The sequence below is a fragment of the Bombina bombina genome, chromosome 6 (assembly GCF_027579735.1).
Source record: "Bombina bombina isolate aBomBom1 chromosome 6, aBomBom1.pri, whole genome shotgun sequence".
Lineage (NCBI taxonomy): Eukaryota > Metazoa > Chordata > Amphibia > Anura > Bombinatoridae > Bombina > Bombina bombina.
In genome coordinates, this window is record NC_069504.1 from 667,743,695 (window position 1) to 667,765,352 (window position 21,658).

Below are 21,658 nucleotides of genomic sequence, written 5' to 3' on the forward strand. Positions count from 1 at the left end.
TACAAGTGTATCACAGAGCTGCACAGCAATAACTCAGTCACAGTAATATGCATGCAGTGTGTACAAGTGTATCACAGAGCTGCACAGCAATAAGACTCAGTCACAGTAATATGCATGCAGTGTGTACAAGTGTATCACAGAGCTCCATAGCAATGTTTGGGGTTAAAGGGACATTCCAGTCAAAATTTAAATGCACCTAGATGAATTATATTATTGAATAGAAACATATTCAATAACATATAGAAATGCTTCTAGTAAAAGTTATCACTGTTCTAATGTTAACATTTCTCTCTGCACCTGCTCAGAGCGTCAGTGGGACAAGCAACGTAGGCTCTATGAGCAATTGCTTTGTTTAAAATGCTGATGCACTATGCATACTTAAATACACTTTTGAAACAGCTATAGCTTTCATTAGAAGCATTTTTGCTAATACATGTATAATACAAAAATGCTTCTAATCAAAACTGAAATGCATCCATATGAATTTCATTATTGGCTGGATTGTCCATTTAATTTAGGGGCAGTTAGGGTTAACAGGGGTCCTTATGTATATTTATGGTGAGGAGTATGTATGGTAAGGGACAGTGAGGGTTAATTTAAGGTGCAGTTAGGGGTAAAGGCAGAAGTCTATTAAGAACTGCTGTGACCTGATATTTGAATCAGTGTACTGTTAAAGGGATAGTCAATACTAAAATTGTTATTGTTTAAAAAGATAGATAATGCCTTTACTACCCATTGCCCAGCTTTGCACAACCAACATTGTTATATTAATACTTTGTAACATTTAAATCACTACAGACAGCCTCTTATCACATGCTTTTTTATAAGCTTTTTACAACAGAAGAGTGCTAGTTCATGTGGGCCATATAGATAACACTTTGTTCACGTCAGTGGAGTTATTTAAGAGTTAGTACAACACAGCACTAAAATGCAAGTCAATAGATAATAAATAAAAAGTCACGTCATCAGGGGGCTGTTAGAAGATGCTTAGATACAAGGTAATCACAGGGGTAAAAGGTATTTTAATATAACTGTTGGTTATGCAAAACTGGAATTGGTAATAAAGGGATTATCCATCTTTTAAAACAATAAAATTCTTTTGTAGACTGTCCCTTTAACTGAATGGTTCATTGCATCACCCACTCTAGGATCATATTACCAGTGCTGTTGAATCATTTGCCTAGATTAAAATAGCTATAGTTGATTGGTCAGGGGGCGTGGTAATAGATCTTTGTTTTCCAGCCCTCTTTAACTGGGAGTTTCAGTAGCACTGAGATCAACAGGTACAGACGGTACAAACTAAAAAAAAAAACTTTTTATATTGCTAGGTTTATTGTTTATACAGTACATTGATTTTAATTTGTAAGACTGGGTTAATGCAGCTAAGCATTTGCAGCTATAGTGTGAACTAGTCGTTTAACTGAGTGATTCATTAGCATAGCAGAAGCAGACCTCAGTCTAGGATCATATTACATGCTGATTCAAGAAGTGAACTGTTTCAAACGAATCAGGTCAGTCTGGTGAACTGACACTATCAGTGCCCCAGGGAGAGCGTTCTGGGAGTGGAGGGCATGTCTCTTGGGAGCACCGCCTACCTGTTTTATAGTTTATAACTCATTGACAGCTGCCCTACACCGTCTACAAACAAGGAGCTTACAGCAGGTTCCCAAGGTTACCTGCATCTGCCAGTAAACATGTCTCTAGTGCAGCAGTCGCAAACCTGGTTCCCTACAAGTGTCCAGGTCACCGTACTACAGGCCAAGAACTTGAAGGCAAAGGGCAAGGCTGGTACTAACGATTCTTATGCCATCATTCAGTTGGGCAAAGAGAAATTCTCTACCACCGTAGCTGAAAAGAGTCAGGCCCCTGTGTGGAAGGAGGAAGCTACCTTCGAGTTGCCGCTTTTACACATTGACAACCAGGAGCGATGCACTGTACGGGTGATCGTAATGCACAGGGCCCTTGTCGGGATGGACAAGTTCCTGGGACAGGTGGGGCTCAATTTGTGGGAGCTGCATCAGAACAAGAACAGGAAAAAGACACAGTGAGTAATGAGGGCGAGGGTTTACATCCAACACTGACTGCTTACTCTCTCAAATAGCTTACATATTATGTATAAAATATAAGCAACTTGATGTGTAACTGAAGGCAGTAAAGAAAATATTATTATTGGTAATTTTAAAAGCTAGGAAAATCTAGAGCCTTTATTGTTAGCCATGGTTTTTATATAACCTGAATTATTAAAGCCCTTTGCTTGTGGATGGCATTTAAAAGTAAGTTTGACGATAAAAATACACAAAGTTGTTGAGCAAATACTTGTTAGGTGATTCAGCTTTTATCTATTCTGAGTTTACAATATTTTATTCATTATTGGGGTGTCGCAGCATATAGAAAATACATTTGGGTGCCAAAATAATAACACAAAATGCACCAAGGGTGCCCAATAACATAAAAAGGGTACACTGAGCTAGAGTTTATACAGTAGAGCTGGGCAAATCCCAGGAGCCCAGTGACTACAATTTGCCCGGATTTTTATTGTTGTTTGTAATGAACAAACTGATTTCACAGTTCTATATGGGAATTCAGTAAATAAAAGACAGGAAAGGCAGACAGGGGAGCCTTTTTTTAAAAAAATAGTTGGGATGCAGAGAAATGATCTTATTTTACAATATAATGCTCAATAAAATCAGATGATTTCTCCCATGCCACCTATACAGGTAAGTGTCTCCCCATAACATAAAGCATATTAGTGAACTCCCCGTCATGAGATACATAAGTATAAACTTATACTTTAAACTTTTTGTTTCTCATCTTAACTATTTATATGTAATTACTAGAATTTGCTGTCTGTAACTGTCACATTTTATCTTATTGGGAATGACGTAGAGGAAAGAATTAAATGAATATATTTAAATATATAAACGTTGTTTTGTCAGTGGTACACTATAAAAATTAATGTCAAAATTAAACTTTCATGATTCAGACAGAGCATGCAATTTTAAACAACTTTCCAATTTACTTATTTTAACTAATTTTCTTTGTTCATTGGTATCCTTTGTTGAAAGCTTATCTAGAAAGGCTCAAGAGAAGCAATGCACTACTGGGAGCTAGCTGCTTATCGGTTGGTTGCACATATATCTATGCCTCTTTTCATTGGCTTACCGATGTGGTCAGCTAGCTCCCAGTAGGGCATTGCTGCTTATTCAACAAAGGATACCAAGAGAATGAAGCAAATTTGATAATAGAAGTAAATTAGAAAGTTGTTTTAAAATGGTATGCTCTGTCTAATCAAAATTGAAAACCACTGGCTTAAAGGGATATAAAAGCCAAACTGTTTCAGGTGACTGCCCCCTTGGTTCTATAAACTTACCTCCCTAATGTAACTCATAAAAATAATATTCCAACCAGCAGGGCACAATCCATTATAAAGATAATGACACAATGCAATCTAAAGTAGTAACAGTTAACCTTATTCAATATTTAAAATATATTTTTTTTAATTGTATTAAGACCGTATTATCTTTATTTTCTGAAACTAGATTTTTAAAGTTTATAGTCACTGTGCAAGAATCATATAAACCACATTTAGTAATTTAACTTATCGGATACCAGTTTCCCAATCTCTGGTTACTTGTCTCTTAGCAGGGGTCTTAAATCACTGTAGTCGGAGATACTGAGTTGATATTTCTTTGCTTGGCGCATGCATAGTGTACTACTACACTAATAAATCAGCTTTATAGAAAGTATATTCTACTAACCTAAGTGTAAAGTAGTGCACCACCAGATTATTTCCAATGACAGGAGACTTAAAAACCTTAGATGGTTGACTGTGTACAAAGCTACTCAGACAAGCACAACAGGCCTTTGCTGTGTTTCCTGCTACACAATGATTCTAAACGGCGCAATAAATGTTAATAATCCGTGCTAATGTACAGAGAATACAAGCCTACAGTACAAGTGGCTGCAATTTATCGTAATGAGAAAGCGTAAATTGCTGATAGACCTGGACTATCCAATAAGAAAAGGCCTTGATGAAACCTTGGCAAAGAGCCGTAAAACTTTGAATACAAAGAACCTAGAAAGTTGTTTTTGCTTTGTGTATCTAGGATGAAGCACAACAAATTACAATAATTATACTTGGGGGGGGGGGGGGCACTAGCATCCACTTCCACTCCTTTTCTACTAGCGCCCCCTATGTTAATCCCAGTGCCCCCCTTCCACCTCTTATGCTTATTAGAGCTCCCCTGAGCAATCCCACTGACCCCCAGGGATCGGTACCACACGCTTTTGGAACCACTGCTTTAAACATGAAACCCAACATTTTTCTTTGATAATTTAGATCGAGCATACATTTTATTACAACTTTACAATTTACTTGTATTATCACATTTTCTTTGTTGTATTTGTATCCTTTGTTGAAAAACAGGAAGGTAAGCTTAGGAGCATGCAGGTAGCTGCAGCACTATATGGCATCCGTTTTGAAACTGTTATACTATTTCCTGCTATGTAGTGCTCCAGACATGGGCATGCTACCTATCTAGGTATCTCTTCAACAAAGAATACCATGAGAGCGAAGCAAATTTAATAATAGAAGTAAATCGAAAAAACTTTTTTTAAATTATATTCTCTATCTGAATCACAAAAGAAAAATGTGGGGTTTTGTGTCCATTTAAGATATGAACATTTGAATTCAGGTTCATGGCAAGCTGTTGACTTTGTAGCATACTTTCTGAAAGATCACTTGGTCATTGTCAGCACTACATTGTATGCTCATTACTAAGGGAATGCAGAGTAGCTAACACCAGTATCCTTTATAAACAGTTAACCATATAATGCGCAATCCTCCACAACATTTCAAAATACAAAAGAGGGACACCACCCGCTGCAAAAGTGTGACATGTGGTGGGCAGGGGCAGGGATGGGGCTCAAAAAAAAATCATAAGACCAAAGTAATATAAATACAATTCTAAATAAAGTCATATCTTTTAATACTCTTAGGCAGCAAATCAAACACAAGCTCAAACCACTGGTATAGCTATGTGAGCTCTGTAATTAATTGGCCTTTGCTGAGACAGTGCTAAATATTTTTATCTTAATTAGACATTTAATAATAGATTCTTTAAAACTGCTCTCTGCATTCCCCCATTAATATTCTAGATTCTGGCCTTTAAAGTCAGCAAAAATACACAGTAACACAAGCTACACATATACATTTACACACACTCATTACACAGATACACACACACTACATATCATACACTTACACATGCAGATACACACACACTACATATCATACGCTTACACATGCAGATACACACACACTACATATCATACACTTACACATGCAGATACACACACACACTACATATCATACACTTACACATGCAGATACACACACACTACATATCATACACTTACACATGCAGATACACACGCACTACATAGCATACACTTATACATGCAGATACACACGCACTACATAGCATACACTTATACATGCAGATACACACGCACTACATAGCATACACTTATACATGCAGATACACACACGCACTACATAGCATACACTTATACATGCAGATACACACGCACTACATAGCATACACTTATACATGCAGATACACACGCACTACATAGCATACACTTATACATGCAGATACACACGCACTACATAGCATACACTTATACATGCAGATACACACGCACTACATAGCATACACTTATACATGCAGATACACACACACTACATAGCATACACTTATACATGCAGATACACACACACTACATAGCATACACTTATCCATGCAGATACACACACACACACACACACACTACATAGCATACACTTATACATGCAGATACACACACACTACATAGCATACACTTATCCATGCAGATACACACACACACACACACACACACTACATAGCATACACTTATACATGCAGATACACACACACACACACTACATAGCATACACTTACACATGCAGATACACACGCACTACATAGTTTACACTTATCCATGCAGATACACACGCACTACATAGTTTACACTTATCCATGCAGATACACACGCACTACATAGCATACACTTATACATGCAGATACACACGCACTACATAGCATACACTTATACATGCAGATACACACGCACTACATAGCATACACTTATACATGCAGATACACACACACTACATAGCATACACTTATCCATGCAGATACACACACACACACACACTACATAGCATACACTTATACATGCAGATACACACACACACACACACACACTACATAGCATACACTTATCCATGCAGATACACACACACACACACACACACACTACATAGCATACACTTATACATGCAGATACACACACACACACACTACATAGCATACACTTACACATGCAGATACACACGCACTACATAGTTTACACTTATCCATGCAGATACACACGCACTACATAGTTTACACTTATCCATGCAGATACACACGCACTACATAGTTTACACTTATCCATGCAGATACACACGCACTACATAGTTTACACTTATCCATGCAGATACACACACACTACATAGCATACACATATCCATGCAGATACACACACACACACACACACACACACACACTACATAGCATACACTTATACATGCAGATACACACACACACACTACATAGCATACACTTACACATGCAGATACACACGCACTACATAGTTTACACTTATCCATGCAGATACACACGCACTACATAGTTTACACTTATCCATGCAGATACACACGCACTACATAGCATACACTTATACATGCAGATACACACGCACTACATAGCATACACTTATACATGCAGTTACGCACACACACTACATGGCGTACATGCAGATACACACTACATAGCATACACTTATACATGCAGATATACACACACACTACACAGCATACACTTATACATACAGATATGCACACACACTACATAGCTTACACTTATACATGCAGACACACACACTACACAGCGTACTTATATATACAGATACACACACCACACACACTCCATAGCTTACATTTATGCATGCAGATACACACACTACATAGCAAGCACTTATACATGCAGATACACACACTACACAGCATACACTTATACATGCGCGCGCACACACACTACATTTATACATGCAGATACACACACTACATAGCATGCACTTATACATGTAGATACACACACTTATACATACACACACGCACTACATCATATATGGGTATCTGTAATTCATTGTATGGGGTCCTGGGGTTGGCAAGTACATTAGCTGACAGTTTGAGGCTACCACTGTCCGTTACCCTGGTGTTAGCACTGCTCATCGCATAAAACTGAGGGCATGCTAGTGTTATCACCAGGGGTTAGACGTCATCACTACAAGAGGTTAGGGGTCACCATTACCTGAGGTCAGATGGTATACAGCCTTCTTACTCCTGCTTAACCCACACACCATTCCTTTTCCACAAGGAATCTAATAGGTATCTAACCCTGGGAGAGAAAAGCCAGATGCTTCTGAGTATTGGCCCAATAGATTTTTTTTTTTTTTTAAATACATGGGGCAATGCGCGACAGATGGCAAGCAACCCGGGACGGACCCCTAAAATCATGACTGTCCCGTGAAAATCGGGACAGTTGGGGGGGTATTATTTTTATTTTTTTAGATATGTCTATTGATAGCATTTGAAAATGTGGTATAACTAAAGGCATAAGAAATCTGTTATGAGACGTAGGAACCAGCATGAATATTTAGGAGCCAGTGTGTGTGTGTGTGTGAGTCCCATAAATAGATTTTTATAACGCTAGACAAGGATGACCATATACAGATTTATGTACAATAATCCATCCGTGAAAAAATAAAATACTGAGTGACATGGCTTCCTAGGTCATTGGATTGGTCAAACTCTGGAATCCTTTTAGCATTTTAAAGATTGTTTGAAGTATGATTAATTGTTTAATACACTGTCGGAGATGAGAGCTAACACTTCTCAATAGTTCAACACAAGTTGCACACTTACTCTGAGGAAATAAAAATACTTAAACAACTAGCTGTTCAGAAACTAAAGATGATGAAATGCTTAGAATGATGCAGTTACTTAAAGGGATACTAAATCCGGAATTTTTCTTTAATGATTCAGATAGAGCAGGCAACTTTCAAATTTGCTCCTATTATCAATTTTTCTTTGTTCTCTTGCTATCTTTATTTAAAAAGCAGGAATGTAAGGCTTAAGAGCCTGCCCATTTTTGTTCAGAACCTGGGTTAGGCTTGCTTATTGGTTGGCTGAATGTAGTCACCAATAAGCAAGCACTATCCAGGGTGTTGGACCTAAAATGGGCCGGCTCCTAAGCTTTACATTCCTGCTTTTTAAATAAAGATAGCAAGAGAACAAATAAATTGATAATAGGAGCAAATTAGAAAGTTGCTTAAAATTCCATGCCCTATCTGAATCATGAAAGAAAAAATTTGGGTTTAAATTGTAGTGGTTGGAATAGCCTCCCAGAAGATGTGGTAACTAAGGCAGTATGAAATTTGAAACTTTTATTAATAATAAATACTACATGCCGGCTAAATGCTTGCAGAGTCCCTTTAAATTGTAGTGGTTGGAATAGCCTCCCAGAAGATGTGGTAACTAAGGCAGTATGGAATTTGAAACTTTTATTAATAATAAATACTACATGCCGGCTAAATGCTTGCAGAGTTAACAAGTTAATATGTGTATGTTAATGTATGTGTTTATCTGTGCGTTTTTCTGTATGCTCAACAAAGCTTGTGAATTTGTAAATATCTGCTATACCTTTTTAAAAAAGTGGGGACAGGTCAAGCAACTAGCCTCTTGAATTACCCAGTCCTGACAGGTTTCAAGTGACTCACTTGGTTGCTACAGCATTTTATGTATGCATACAAAGCAGACAAGCAATAGGAAGTATTTAACTATAATGAGTTAGCTATCTACCTATCTCTATGAAGCGTTGGGTGCGTAAAAGTACCAGAACTCAATTTAATTCTAATTCTTTTGGGCGTTAGATTTGACGCCTAATAGGAAAGTTCTCTTATCAAAGGAATGTATGGTCTAAAGTTATTTTCCTCAGTGAAATTACAGGAAAGGTACATTACTCAGATTTGTGATTTTTGTTCTCCTTTTCTGTAAATGTGGCTTACTGTTTTCATAGACAATGTTAAAGGGTCATTGTAGTGGAACAATTACATGTTCTAATTCGTTTGAGTATATCATTTAATTGCTAGTGATCCGGCAACTCTGTGATGAGCCCCAAGAAAGGAGTTAAACTCATAGCTAAAGTACTATTATTATTATCATTTATTTGTATAGCGCAGCCAAATTCCGTAGCACTGGGTACAGTGATGGGGGTATACAATGACAAGGATTTGTGATAAAATATAAAACATAACAAAACTAAATAAATCTAGTACAGGAGGAAGAGGGACACATTTGTTGTAGTTGCAGCAGTTAGTCAGGCAGTTCATGTATTAAAGGACCAGTCAATACAGTAGATTTGCATAATCAACAAATGCATGATAAAAAGACAATGCAATAGCACTTAGTCTGAACTTCAAATGAGTAGTAGATTTTTGTTAAATAAATTGCAAAGTTATGTCTGTTTCCACTCCCCCTGTATCATTTGACAGCCATCAGCCAATCACAAATGCATATACGTATATGCAGTGAATTCTTGCACATGCTCAGTAGGAGTTGGTGACTCAAAAGGTGTAAATATAAAAAGACTGTGCACATTTTGTTAATTGAAGTAATTGGAAAGTTGTTTAAAATTGCATGCTCTATCTGAATCTTGAAGTTTAATTTTGACTTGAGTGTTCCTTTAATTTGGTTAGGATGAGAGATGAAGGAGAGATGGTAAGCCTCTCTGAATAGGTGGGGTTTCAAGGAGTGTTGGAAGCTATAACAAGGTTAGAGAAAGTCTTATGTAGCTGGGTAGAGAGTTCCAGAGGACAGGAGCTGCACGTGCAACGTCTTGGAGACGGGAGTGGGACGTAGAGATAACAGGAGTGGAGAGACGTAGGTCAGAAGTTGATTGAAGAGGACAGGATGGGGAATATTTCAAGATGAGAGGAAATATAGTTGGGAGTTAGACTGTTGAGTGCTTTGTAAGTTAGGGTTAATACTTTAAATTGTATTCTCGAGTGTATGGGGAGCCAGTGAAGAGACTGGCAGAACGGAGCAGCTGATGTAGATCGGTGACTTAGGTGGATGAGTCTAGAAGAAGTATACATAATAGATTGGAGGGAGGAGCGGCGGTGGTTTGGAAGGCCATTTAAAAGTAGATTGCAACAATAAATGCGTGACAAAATGAGTGAATGAATAAGTATTTTTGTAGTTTTTTGAGTAAGGAAGGGAAGAATTCTGGAAATGTTGGCTAGGTGTAAATGGCAGAATTTGGTGAGTGCTTGTATATGTGGGTTGAATGTAAGTTCTGAGTCAAGTGTAACCCCAAGACAGAGGACCTGGGGTGAGGTATTGAGAATAGAGTCTCCAACCGTCAGAGAAATGTCAGGTGTTGGATGTCTCGAAGAGGGGAGAATAAGAAGCAGCTCAGTTTTGGACAGATTGTGTTGGAGGTAGTGTGAAAACATCCAAGAGAAAATTGCAGAGAGGCAGTTGGAAATCTGGTTGAGTAAAGATGGAGAGCTTTCAGGAGAGGAAAGATAGATTTGGGTATCGTCAGCATATAAGTGGTACAGGAATCCAAAGGAGGCTATAAGTTATAGAGAGAAAAGCAAGGGGCCCAAGACAGAGCCTTGCGGTACTCCAACTGAGAGAGGCATAGGATCACAAGATATGTTGTTAAAGGAAACTGAAAACGAGCATTTTGAGAGATATGGCAAACCAGGAGAGGGCTGTGTCTCGGATGCCAAATGAATGTAGTATTTTTAGGAGAGGATGGTCAACTGTGTCAAAGGCAGTGGACAGGTCAAGAAGAATTAGTAAGGAGTAGTGGCCTTTTGCTTTAGCTGATAATAGGTAATTTGTTACTTTAGTAAGAGCAGTTAGTTGTGAGAAATTGAGTTAGCCGATTATAGACCAGTCGCTCCAACAATTTTGAAGTAAGGAGACCGGTCCATAGTTAGAAGGGGTCATGCTTGAAGGTATCAGGAAATGTGCCAGCGGAGAGAGATTGGTTAAAGAGAATAGTTAGGGTAGGGGTTAGTGAAGCAGAAAGATTAGTGAAGACTAGGTCTATGGAGTTGCCTTCACAGTGGGTTGGAGATGTTGTCCACTGGGACAGGACAAAAGAGGTGGTAAGGGATAGAAATTTAGAGGCAGCAGGCATGTTAGGATTATCAGTGGGTATGTTGAAGTCCCCTAAGATGAGAGAAGGGACATTACAAGAGAGAAAATGTGAAAGCCAGGCTCCAAAGTGGTCCAGAAATTGTGATGCTGGGCCAGGGGGCCGATAGATAACTGCAACCCGAAGAGCTACGGGGGAGAAGAGGTTATAATAGCCCTTGCATTGATATTATCACTTTTAAAGGGACATGAAACCCCACATTTTTCTTTCATGATTCATATAGATTATACAATTTGAGCTTCTGAGCCTACATAGGTATGCTTTTCAACAAAGGCTACAAGAAAAACAAAAAAAAATAGATAATGGAAATGTATTTAAATTCACAGGCTCTATCTGGATCCATGAAATTAAAAAAAATGGTTTCATGTCCCTTTTTTAAAGGAACATGAAAGTCAAAAATTGTATTTCATTGCTCGGACAGAGCATGCAATTTTAAACGACTTTTGAATTGACTTCTACTATCAAACTTTCTTTGTTCTCTTGGTATCTTTTTGGTATATCTTTCTTGAAAAAAGCTCAGGAGCATGCACATGTCTGGAGCACTATATGGCAGCAGTGCTGCAAGAATGTTATCCATTTGCAGACTTGCATTTGCAAAAGCACTAGATAGGAGCACTATTTCCGACCATCTAGTGCTCCAGACACAACAACACTGTTATATTAATACACTTTTTACCTCTGTAATTACCTTGTATCTAAGCCTCTGCAAACTGCCCCCTTATTTCAGTTATTTTGACAGACTTGCATTTTAGCCAGTCAGTGCTGACTCCTTGGTAACTCCACAGGAGTGAGCACAATGTAGTCTATATGGCACACAGAAACTAGCGCTGTCTAGCTGTTATAAAATGTCAAAATGCACTGAGATAAGACGCGGCCTTCAAGATCTTGGAGATTAGCATATGAGTCTACATAGGTTTAGCTTTCAACAAAGAATACCTAGAGAACAAAGCAAAGTTTGATGACGAAAGTAAATTGGAAAGTTGTTTAAAATTGCATGCTCTATCTGAATCACAAAAGTTTAATCTTGACTTGTATGTGTATATCTCTCTATCTCTCTATCTCTCTATCTCTCTATCTCTGTCAACTAAACAGGCCACACTTGCTTGAAACTTTTTTTAATTGCAGTTTTATTAAATTGTCTTTAATCTGCTATTTTCAATGAACACAGACTAATATTCTTTGATGGCCTGATCCCTACTCTTGTGTGTCATAATTACTTTGCACAGTGAAAGCAAGTTTTGTGACACCTATGGAAGTAAGTGTATAAGTAATCATTTTAATATGTTGAAGATTATCTCAATATCCTTTTGACTAGCATTATTATAGTATTGCACAACCCTGATTCGTTTAGGCATTAACACACCTTTTTGTAGACCTAAAAGTTGAATGAGTGGTATTTGTTATTTAGAGTAATATAATTCCGATTATCCTAGCTTAGTGAAGGTATAATCTAGATTTTATTAAAGACACAGAGACGAATATTTGCATTATCTTTCTTTACTACTCAAGTGCAGCTTTTAAAGTACATAAAAAACACAGAAACATTAAAATAAAATAGAGTCTATATAACTAGCCAATGAGAATGCTAGGTTAGAGACAAAAGAGAAAATGGACCAATCAGATGACCCATATTGGCCATAAACAGACCAATGTGCACCCCATCTTCCTCTTTCTTGTTTGATGCTCATAACCAGGAAACTCTTGAAGAAACTTAATAGTCCAAACAGTCCAAGGAATAAACAAATCAGAAAACAAAACCACAGGATCTGAAGAGTCTTTATGGAGTTTTGACTCGAGGGTTGATGAGATGACTGAGAGGATTTGAAGATCCATCTGTTCTTCCATGAAGAGACAGGAGGTTTGATTGTAGGAGCAAATCCTGATTTAACTAGGGATATTTGGGAAGTTGGTAACTAAAATAAAATATATATAAAACGTTAGTATACTTATAATAGATAACAGTATGGGTGGGATAAAATAGTAGAGAGGTGGGAAATATTCGTCTCTGTGTCTTTAATAAAATCTAGATTATACCTTCACTAAGCTAGGATAATCGGAATTTTATTACAAGACCAGAGACTTCATATTTGCATGTTTAAAGCAATTATTGAAAAAGATTAAGTGATGCATGTTGGATAGGTTTAAAGTAAAAATGTTTGAAAGTGGAGTCGGAGGACCAGTCCACAGCCTTCAAAATGTCTTGCAATGGGGCAGACTTCAGAAGGGCTTTAGAAGCGGCCGATCCTCTAACTGAATGAGCGGAAAAAGAAAGGTCAATTCCAGCCTCAGACATGACCCACTTTATCCATCTAGCAATAGAGGTAGTAGTGACAGGAGCGTGAGGAGGAATAAAAGATAACAAGAGTTGGTTGTTAGAAGAATCTCTGAAAGATGCAGTTTTAGATTCATAAGATTTGAGACAAGAAACTACACAGAGGGAAGGCTCAGAGGGAAAATAGGGGTAGAAAATAGAAGAGGATAAGGTCTTAGTTCTACGAGAAATGAGGAAAGTGACACCTTCAGGAGAAAAAGATTTTGAATTGAAATCTAGAGCCCAGACATCGGAAACCCTGCGAAAAGAGATTAGGCAAAGAAGGGTAGCAAGTTTAGCAGAAATTTGTTTTAATGAGAGAAGGTCATTGGAAGGCCAAGATTTAAAGAGAGAGAAAATTAAATCTACATCCCAAAAGAAATTATGTTTTGGAGTAGGAGGTCTTTTTAGTCTAATAGCTTTGAGAAGACGACATACTAAAGGATGTTTACCGATAGGGAGATTGTTAATGAAATCATGTCTAGCGGAGATAGCAGATCTGGAAAGATTGATAGTCCTGTATGCAAAGCCTAGATCAAAGAGGTGAGACAGAAAATTTAGAATTTGAGTTAGAGGTGATGAAAAGGGATCCAGACTCCTAAGCATGCACCAGCTAGACCATCTGGACCATGCGGGAAAAATAAGATTTGTGGGTTCCTGGGGCCCATGAATCTCGCATGAGAGATTTAGTTGAGTCCGAAAGGTCGAGGAGATTTCTGAGTTCCCCGTAATCGACCATGCTATTAGTCTGAGAGAATGACTGAGAATGAGAAAATGAGGATTGTCCTCTGGATCTAAGAGAAGATCTGGAAGAACAGGGAGGAGAATTGGGGGTTTGAAAGACATCTCCAGAAGAGGATACCAAGCTTGAGTTGGCCACAGGGGAGTTATGAGGGTTAGAGATAGAAGGTTCCTGCGAACTACAGAAATTGTCCGGGCAATCAGGGAAAAGGGGGGAAAAGCATAAGCTCCTTGATACGGCCAGGTTTGAAGAAAGGCGTCTATTGCCAAAGCTTCTGGATCTGGACGCCAACTGAAATAAAATGTTATAACAATGCTAAGGTAATATAATAAATTGACAATATAATATATGAGAGAACAATGAGCCACACTTATCTGTTGCATGAGCAGCAAAAGAAAGAGGAAGATGGGGTGCACATTGGTCTGTTTATGGCCAATATGGGTCATCTGATTGGTCCATTTTCTCTTTTGTCTCTAACCTAGCATTCTCATTGGCTAGTTATATAGACTCTATTTTATCTGTTTTATTTTAATGTTTCTGTGTTTTTTATGTACTTTAAAAGCTGCACTTGAGTAGTAAAGAAAGATAATGCAAATATGAAGTCTCTGGTCTTGTAATAAAATTAAGCCAAGCACAGTGTCTCTATTTATCCGGGTTCGGAAAGCACAAATCTATTTAGTGATAAACTTGTAAATGAGGGATCTCCAATAAATGGATCACATCTGAATGTAAACAGGCAGTAGCAGCCTCTTACTATTATGTTGGCAATGTTATGTATATGTATATTTCCACTAGTCCCGGACAAGTTAGTAATTTCACTTTATTCTATTTTTTAACATGCGTACATACATACAGTGTAAAATTTTAGCAATTATTAAAAATCTTCAATTTTTATTGCACAAATTTAAATGATGCAATTTTTTGCTATGGATAGCAGAAAATAATAAAATATTACACTGCCCCCACATTTTCTGTGGAGAACACGGATACTGTGTAAAAGGACCAGTGAGTGTTGTCTCATTTCTTGCAATATAGATTAAAAAAATAATATATATATATATATATATATATATATATATATATATATATATATATATATATATATATATATATATTTATTTCACTGATGTTGATGCATATTAAATGTAAAATAAAGGATTGTTATTGAAATAAATGTGTTAACAGCTATTTGAAGGTGCCTGACTGGGAAAGGCTCTTTAAATGTGTGTGTGTGTGTGTGTGGGGGGGGGGGGGTTAAGCTTATAATTCAATACAAAATCATAGTTTTAAAAGTTAGTGAAGAACTTCACTATTTGACGTTTGGCTATCAAGTGACGGGCAACATGAGGTTTTCAGCATGCCCTCATACAAGCCTACTATTTAAGGAATTTAGGCCACCCTCTCTATCCAACATCCAGATGTTAGCGCACCCTAGTACACTTGAGAGAAAATATATTTCTTTCAACCTGTAATATGAGCACAACAATGTAAGTGTTATTGATTTAACTAATATTTTTGTGCTCCGCTTTATTAACATATATTTATTCTTTTACTAAACATACTAGAACAAAAAAAAGAGTTCCAAGAATTGGAAAAGGCAGGTAAAATAGACAGTTTCTATATTTATTTTTTCTTCTAAAGATCTGTGTGGAGCTTAGTTTATCCTAATCATCACAATAAAATGATAGACTTTAACCCTGTGAGACCATTCTTTTTCTCCTTTCATGATTCAAAGTGAAGTTGCAGAAAGAAACAAGCGCACATACACTGACACACAAACATTAAATGAATATTTTGCTTCTGTGTATGAGATACACAGGTGTTAACTTCCAATTCTCTGAAAGGCTGGTTAATATTTAATTTCTCTCTTTTCCTTTAGCTTGTGATAGCAGCCTGTTGTCAAGCTAAAGGGAGCATTTACAATGAGCTGCTTTTCCAAAGACCATTGGTTCTATTTTCTTGCTTAGATTGTGTGTGCTTAGTACTAGTAATGAGAAAAGAGTGTGGGGTTGGCTCCAGTGAAGCAATATAAGTGCAATGTACTATATTTTACATAGTAACATAGTAGATGAGGTTGAAAAAAGACCGAAGTCCATAGAGTTCAACCTATACAAATCTAAAATACTTACAAAAAGCTCCAGTTAAGCTTAAATAATCCCACTAAAAGGTGACTCATTTAATGCTAGCAATCATATCCATGTTTCTAGACAGAAATGTATCCAAACAATTTTTTTTTTTATGTATCTAGGGTATTGGCATTCACTACCTCCTTTGGTAACGAGTTCCACATTTTTATTGCTCTTACAGTGAAAAAACATTTCCGTTGCAGGAGATTAAATCTCCGTTCCTCCAGCCTTAAATTGTGACCTCTTGTCACAAACAATTTTCTTGGAATAAACAAAGCTTCTGCCGTCTCTGTATATGGGCCTTGAAAATATTTATATAAAGTAATCATGTCACCTCTCAAATGCCTTTTTTCTAAATAAAACAGACCTAGTTTGGCTAGCCTCTCCTCATAGCTTAAATTCTCAATTCCCCTTGTTAGCTTTGTGGCCCTTCTCTGAACTTTTTTCTAGTTCTGCAATATATTTTTTTGCGATCGGTCCCCAGAACTGCACTCCATACAGTCAAGGTGAGGTCTTACCAGGGATTTATATAGTGACAGATTATGCTTTCCTCCCTTGAATCAATGCCTTTTTTTAATACATGCTAGTATCTTATTAGCCTTTGTAGCCGCTGCCCTGCATTGTGCACCCATCTTTAGCTTGTTATCTATTACTATTCCTAAATCCCTTTCCTCCTCTGCTTGGCCAAGTCTTGTTGTTTATCCATGAGCTAACATTTTCAGCTATTCCCAGTCCCTTAATTTTGTGCATTAATCTCTCGTGGCACTGTATCAAATGTCTTTGCAAAATCTAAGTATATCACATCAACTGATTCCCCTTTATCTATTTGTACTTGCTTCCCCATAGAATCTAATTAGATTAGTTTGACATGATCTCTTTCTCATAAAACTATGCTGATTTGAACTCATAATCTTGTTTACACGAATGTCTTAAATCCCCACTATTGATGTCAGACTAACTGGTCTATAGCTTCCTGGATCATCAACATCAGCTTTACTTCAGTCCTGGGGTACCATGCCTGAGAATAATGAGTCTTGAAAAATTAAGAGTAGAGGTATTTCTATAACAGTGCTAAATTCCCTTAACACCCTTGGGTATATTCCATCTGGGCCTAGATTTTTATTTACCTTAATATTATCCATTTTTTCCTGATATCCTCTATACATAACCCAGTTAATGGTATGGGCTGGCATGTTCTAGTTTGTTTCAAAGTATCCTCCATTGGTTCCTCTCTTGTGTATACTGAAGAAAAAAAACTGGTTTAGTACCTCAGCCTTCTCCCTGTCACTATTAACCATGCTACACTCCACGCACTTTAATGTACCTATATTGTCCTTCTTAGATTTTTTGCTTTTTATGTACTTAAAGAACCTTTTAGGGTTAGACTTAGAATCCTTTGCAATTAATTCTTCATTTTAAATTTTGGCTAATTTGATTGCTTTTTTGCATGCTTTGTTATATTCCTTATAAATATGGTATGTTGAGTCTGTACTATTTTCTTTGGATAATTTATGCCCTACGTTTTTTTTTCCTTATTTCTCTTAACACATTTTTATTTAGCCACATTGGCTTTGATTTTTTGATTTTTATTTTAGAACCATATATGGTATTTGTTGATATGTATATTTAACAAAGTTTTAAATGTTATCCATTTATCCTCTGTATTTTTATTAGAGAATACTTTTGTCCCAATTTGTTATTTAATGATTTCCTTAAATCGTTGAATTTTGCTTTCTTAGAATAAAAGTCTTAGTTAAACCTTTAAGACACTGCTTATGAAAAGAGATTTCAAATGTGACCATGTTATGATCACTGTTACCCAAATGTTCTTTGACTTTTATGTTTGATATTATATCTATATTATTTGATAGTACTAAATCCAAAATAGCTTTACTCCTAGTTGGCTCCTCTATTCATTGTGACAAGAAGTTATCCCTGAGAACATTTAAAAATCTATCCCCCGTAGCTGAATTTACTAGTTTCATTGGCCCAGTTTATATCAGGGAAGTTAAAATCTCCCATAATTACAGCACTGTTATTAGCAGCCTTACCTATTTGCATTAGTAGTTGCAGATTATAAAGTGTCCATGACTAGTTCTGCATTTAAAGGGACAGTCTACACCTTAGTCATCTTAATGTCTTACCTTAGCTTAAGCTGCATAAATAAAAAGAGAGAAGCGCTCAACCTGGCAACGTACAATAACATAATAGCTTGTTCTATGACTAGTTACCACCCAAGAAGCAGCCTCTTTTTGCTCAAAATGTGCCTTTCACAGAGAAGAACTTTCCTGAAGCATATCAGTCTGATCCTGACTTCACAGTACAGTCCAGTCCTGAAATAACAGGCAATCCCTCTCTGAACGAGAGAAACCGCAAAGCCCCAAGCATACATTTCGGCCTATTGTGGGCCTCGTCAGTGAGGTGCAGCCATATCCCTCTAGGCACACTGAGCAACGGGTCCACGTCTGGATTCCCGCATCACACTTAGGGAGACTTCCCTAAGTGTCATAATTTGCATAAATAAAAAGAGAGAAGCGCTCAACCTGGGTACGAACAATAGCATAAAAGCTTATTCTATGGCTAGTTACCAGCCAGGAAGCAGCCTCTTTTTGCTCAACATGTGCCTTTGACAGAGAATCAGTGGGCTGAGCTTGGCAGCCATTTCAAAGTGTCCAGAAACAAAATTATTTTTAAAATAACTATTTTACTTTTCCTGCTGCATGATCTAGAAAGTGCAGGAGGCTATTTGCAGCTTAAAGGGACAGTATACTGTAAAATAGTTTTTCCCTTAATGTGTTTACAATTGCTTTTTTACCAACTGCAGAGTAAAAAATGTATGAAAATTTGCTTTTTAAGGCTTATTTCTGTATATTAAAGCTCTGATTTTGTGTTTTGAAGCCACAGCCTAATAAAATAGGTTGAGCTTGTAGGTATAATCAGATCTCATTACTGTATCACATTGTGCACATATACCTGCTTCTTTATCTTATATCTGTCCTTAAAACAATCACCAATACTTTGAGAGAACAATGGAAAATCAACATTTTATTACCTTATCTCTGCTTTATCACACTGGGAGTGTAATTTCTTCTGCTGGCTGTGTTTACAAAGCTTATCTATAGCTGGTACGCGCGGCCACAAAATTTCAGAATAGGTGGGGATACCACATGCAAAATCAACAATTTCAAATGCCAATATAAGGATAAATGAGCTACTTGTAAACAATTTAATACACTCCAGCAGGTAAAGTGGATCATTGGGAACAAATTAAAGGGGAGAAAATTTTTGAGTAAACTGTCCCTTTAATCTAAGGTAAGACTTTTAAGATGACCAAGGTGTAGACTGTCCCTTTTTAAAGGGCAACATTTTATTTTCTTTAGACATTTAGTGATATTTTCTTGTAGTCTTTATCTGCTGTGGGAAAAAAAATTCACTCTAACTACTGAATAATTCAGCTTGTTATGCTGTGTAGATAAGGGGTGACCTTGGTTCTTGTAATTAACACTACAAGTTCCAGCAAGAAATACTTAGAGCCATAATCGTTGCGGAAATCTGCTGTTACAATTTTAGAGCAGAGCTTCTTGTCGGTTGCTTGGAATGCAATGGAACATATACCAATACAATCTGCTCTGAAATGCCTTATTTTATAATATGTAATCCCTTTAATTATTTTTGAAGAACTGTCAAAATGTTTCCCCCCCCCTATACATGCAACATTAATAATACTGCTACTCATGCTTTCTGTCCGTTCACATCTCAAATATATTTTAGCAGAAAGCTACACTTTATTTGCTATTTTTAGCCTGTATATATATAAGAATATATAGTACACTGATGTTCATTTCCTGTAACTTTTAAAAAAATCTTCTGTTTCCAAGTATTGTGTGACTGTAGCATCTCCTAATTTAGAGGAGGTGGTGGTGTGTCATCCCCTGGTGTTTTGTCATGTGGTTCTCCTTATTTCACTTGGCACGCTGTTTTTATTTATATCGGTATAAAAGGAAGGTTGTAGCAAAAAAATAACATAAACCTCTCTAGCATTGGGGTAGTCTTATTCCTACTTATAGGAATTTTTCTCTTTTTGGAGACTGATTTCTTCAAGTGAAAATGCAAAACACCACTAAGATCTGTGCAAAGCCATTTTAATAAACATATAGGCTTCCTATAGGTCTCTGTAGTGTCATTAACAAGTATAGCACATGATAAAACTGCATAACACCAGAACCGTTTGTGGACATTTTCACACAACATTCTATGTGCCCTATTATCAAAATCTCTCCGGTCTGGAGAGATTATCTAAGAAGTCATGTTAGTAGTCTCTCAAAGAATATGAGCAGTACAGCTTGAGAGCTGTTTAACTTGCTAACTAGGGATCTGAAGGAGACGCATACATTTACAATAAAGTACATTTTTGCAGGTTTAAATTCCTCTCGCTGCTGGCAGGATTTTGAAAATCGGGACCTATATTATGTGATCAGCAATTTAAAAGATTTATTGCAGATTTTCCAGCCTAGGGGCCACAATGCAGCCTTACAGTAAATTATACTTGGTAATCACCCCCCCCCCCCCCCCCAACTGAATATTCTACGTGTCTGAATGAGGTAGATATTTTTCAACATTTGGTCTTAAAGGGGCCGAATTATCAAAGGTCTTGCGGACCTGATCTGACACTGCGGATCAGGTCCGCAAGACCTCGCTGAATCTGGAGAGTAATACGCTCTCCGTATTCAGCATTGCACCAGCAGCTCACAAGAGCTGCTGGTGCAACGCCGCCCCCTGCAGACTCGCGGCCAATGGGTCACCAGCAGGGAGGTGTCAATCAACCCAATCATACTCGACCGGGTTGATTTGTGGCGACCAATTCCTGTCCGCCTCATCAGAGCAGGTGGACAGGGTTATGGAGCAGCAGTCTTTAGACCGCTGCTTCATAACTGCTGTTTCTGGCGAGTCTAAAGACTCGCCAGAAACACAGCCCTTCAAGCTCCACTCGGAGCTTGATAAATGGGCCTCATAATATCTATATTCCTCCTATAATCAAAAATTAATTGGTGGAAATGTGGAGGGCAGATAAGTTGGGGAAACTCTGAGTAATACTGGCTAAAAAGTAAAAACGAGACAC

General features: G+C 37.4%; 1 protein-coding gene across 2 annotated transcripts in view; it reads left to right on the forward strand.

The window, feature by feature from the left end:
* Positions 1-1,322: 1,322 nt before the first annotated feature.
* Positions 1,323-21,658, forward strand: part of RAB11FIP1 (RAB11 family interacting protein 1) — a 92,269-nt gene continuing 71,933 nt past the window's right edge. Inside the window, exon 1 of one of the 2 annotated variants that reach the window (XM_053717745.1) lies at positions 1,323-2,044. In XM_053717745.1, coding sequence (XP_053573720.1) covers positions 1,695-2,044 — 350 coding nt within the window. In that variant the 5' untranslated portion in view covers positions 1,323-1,694. The remainder of the gene's footprint in view (positions 2,045-21,658) is intronic. The other variant, XM_053717746.1, reaches the window with a different exon arrangement.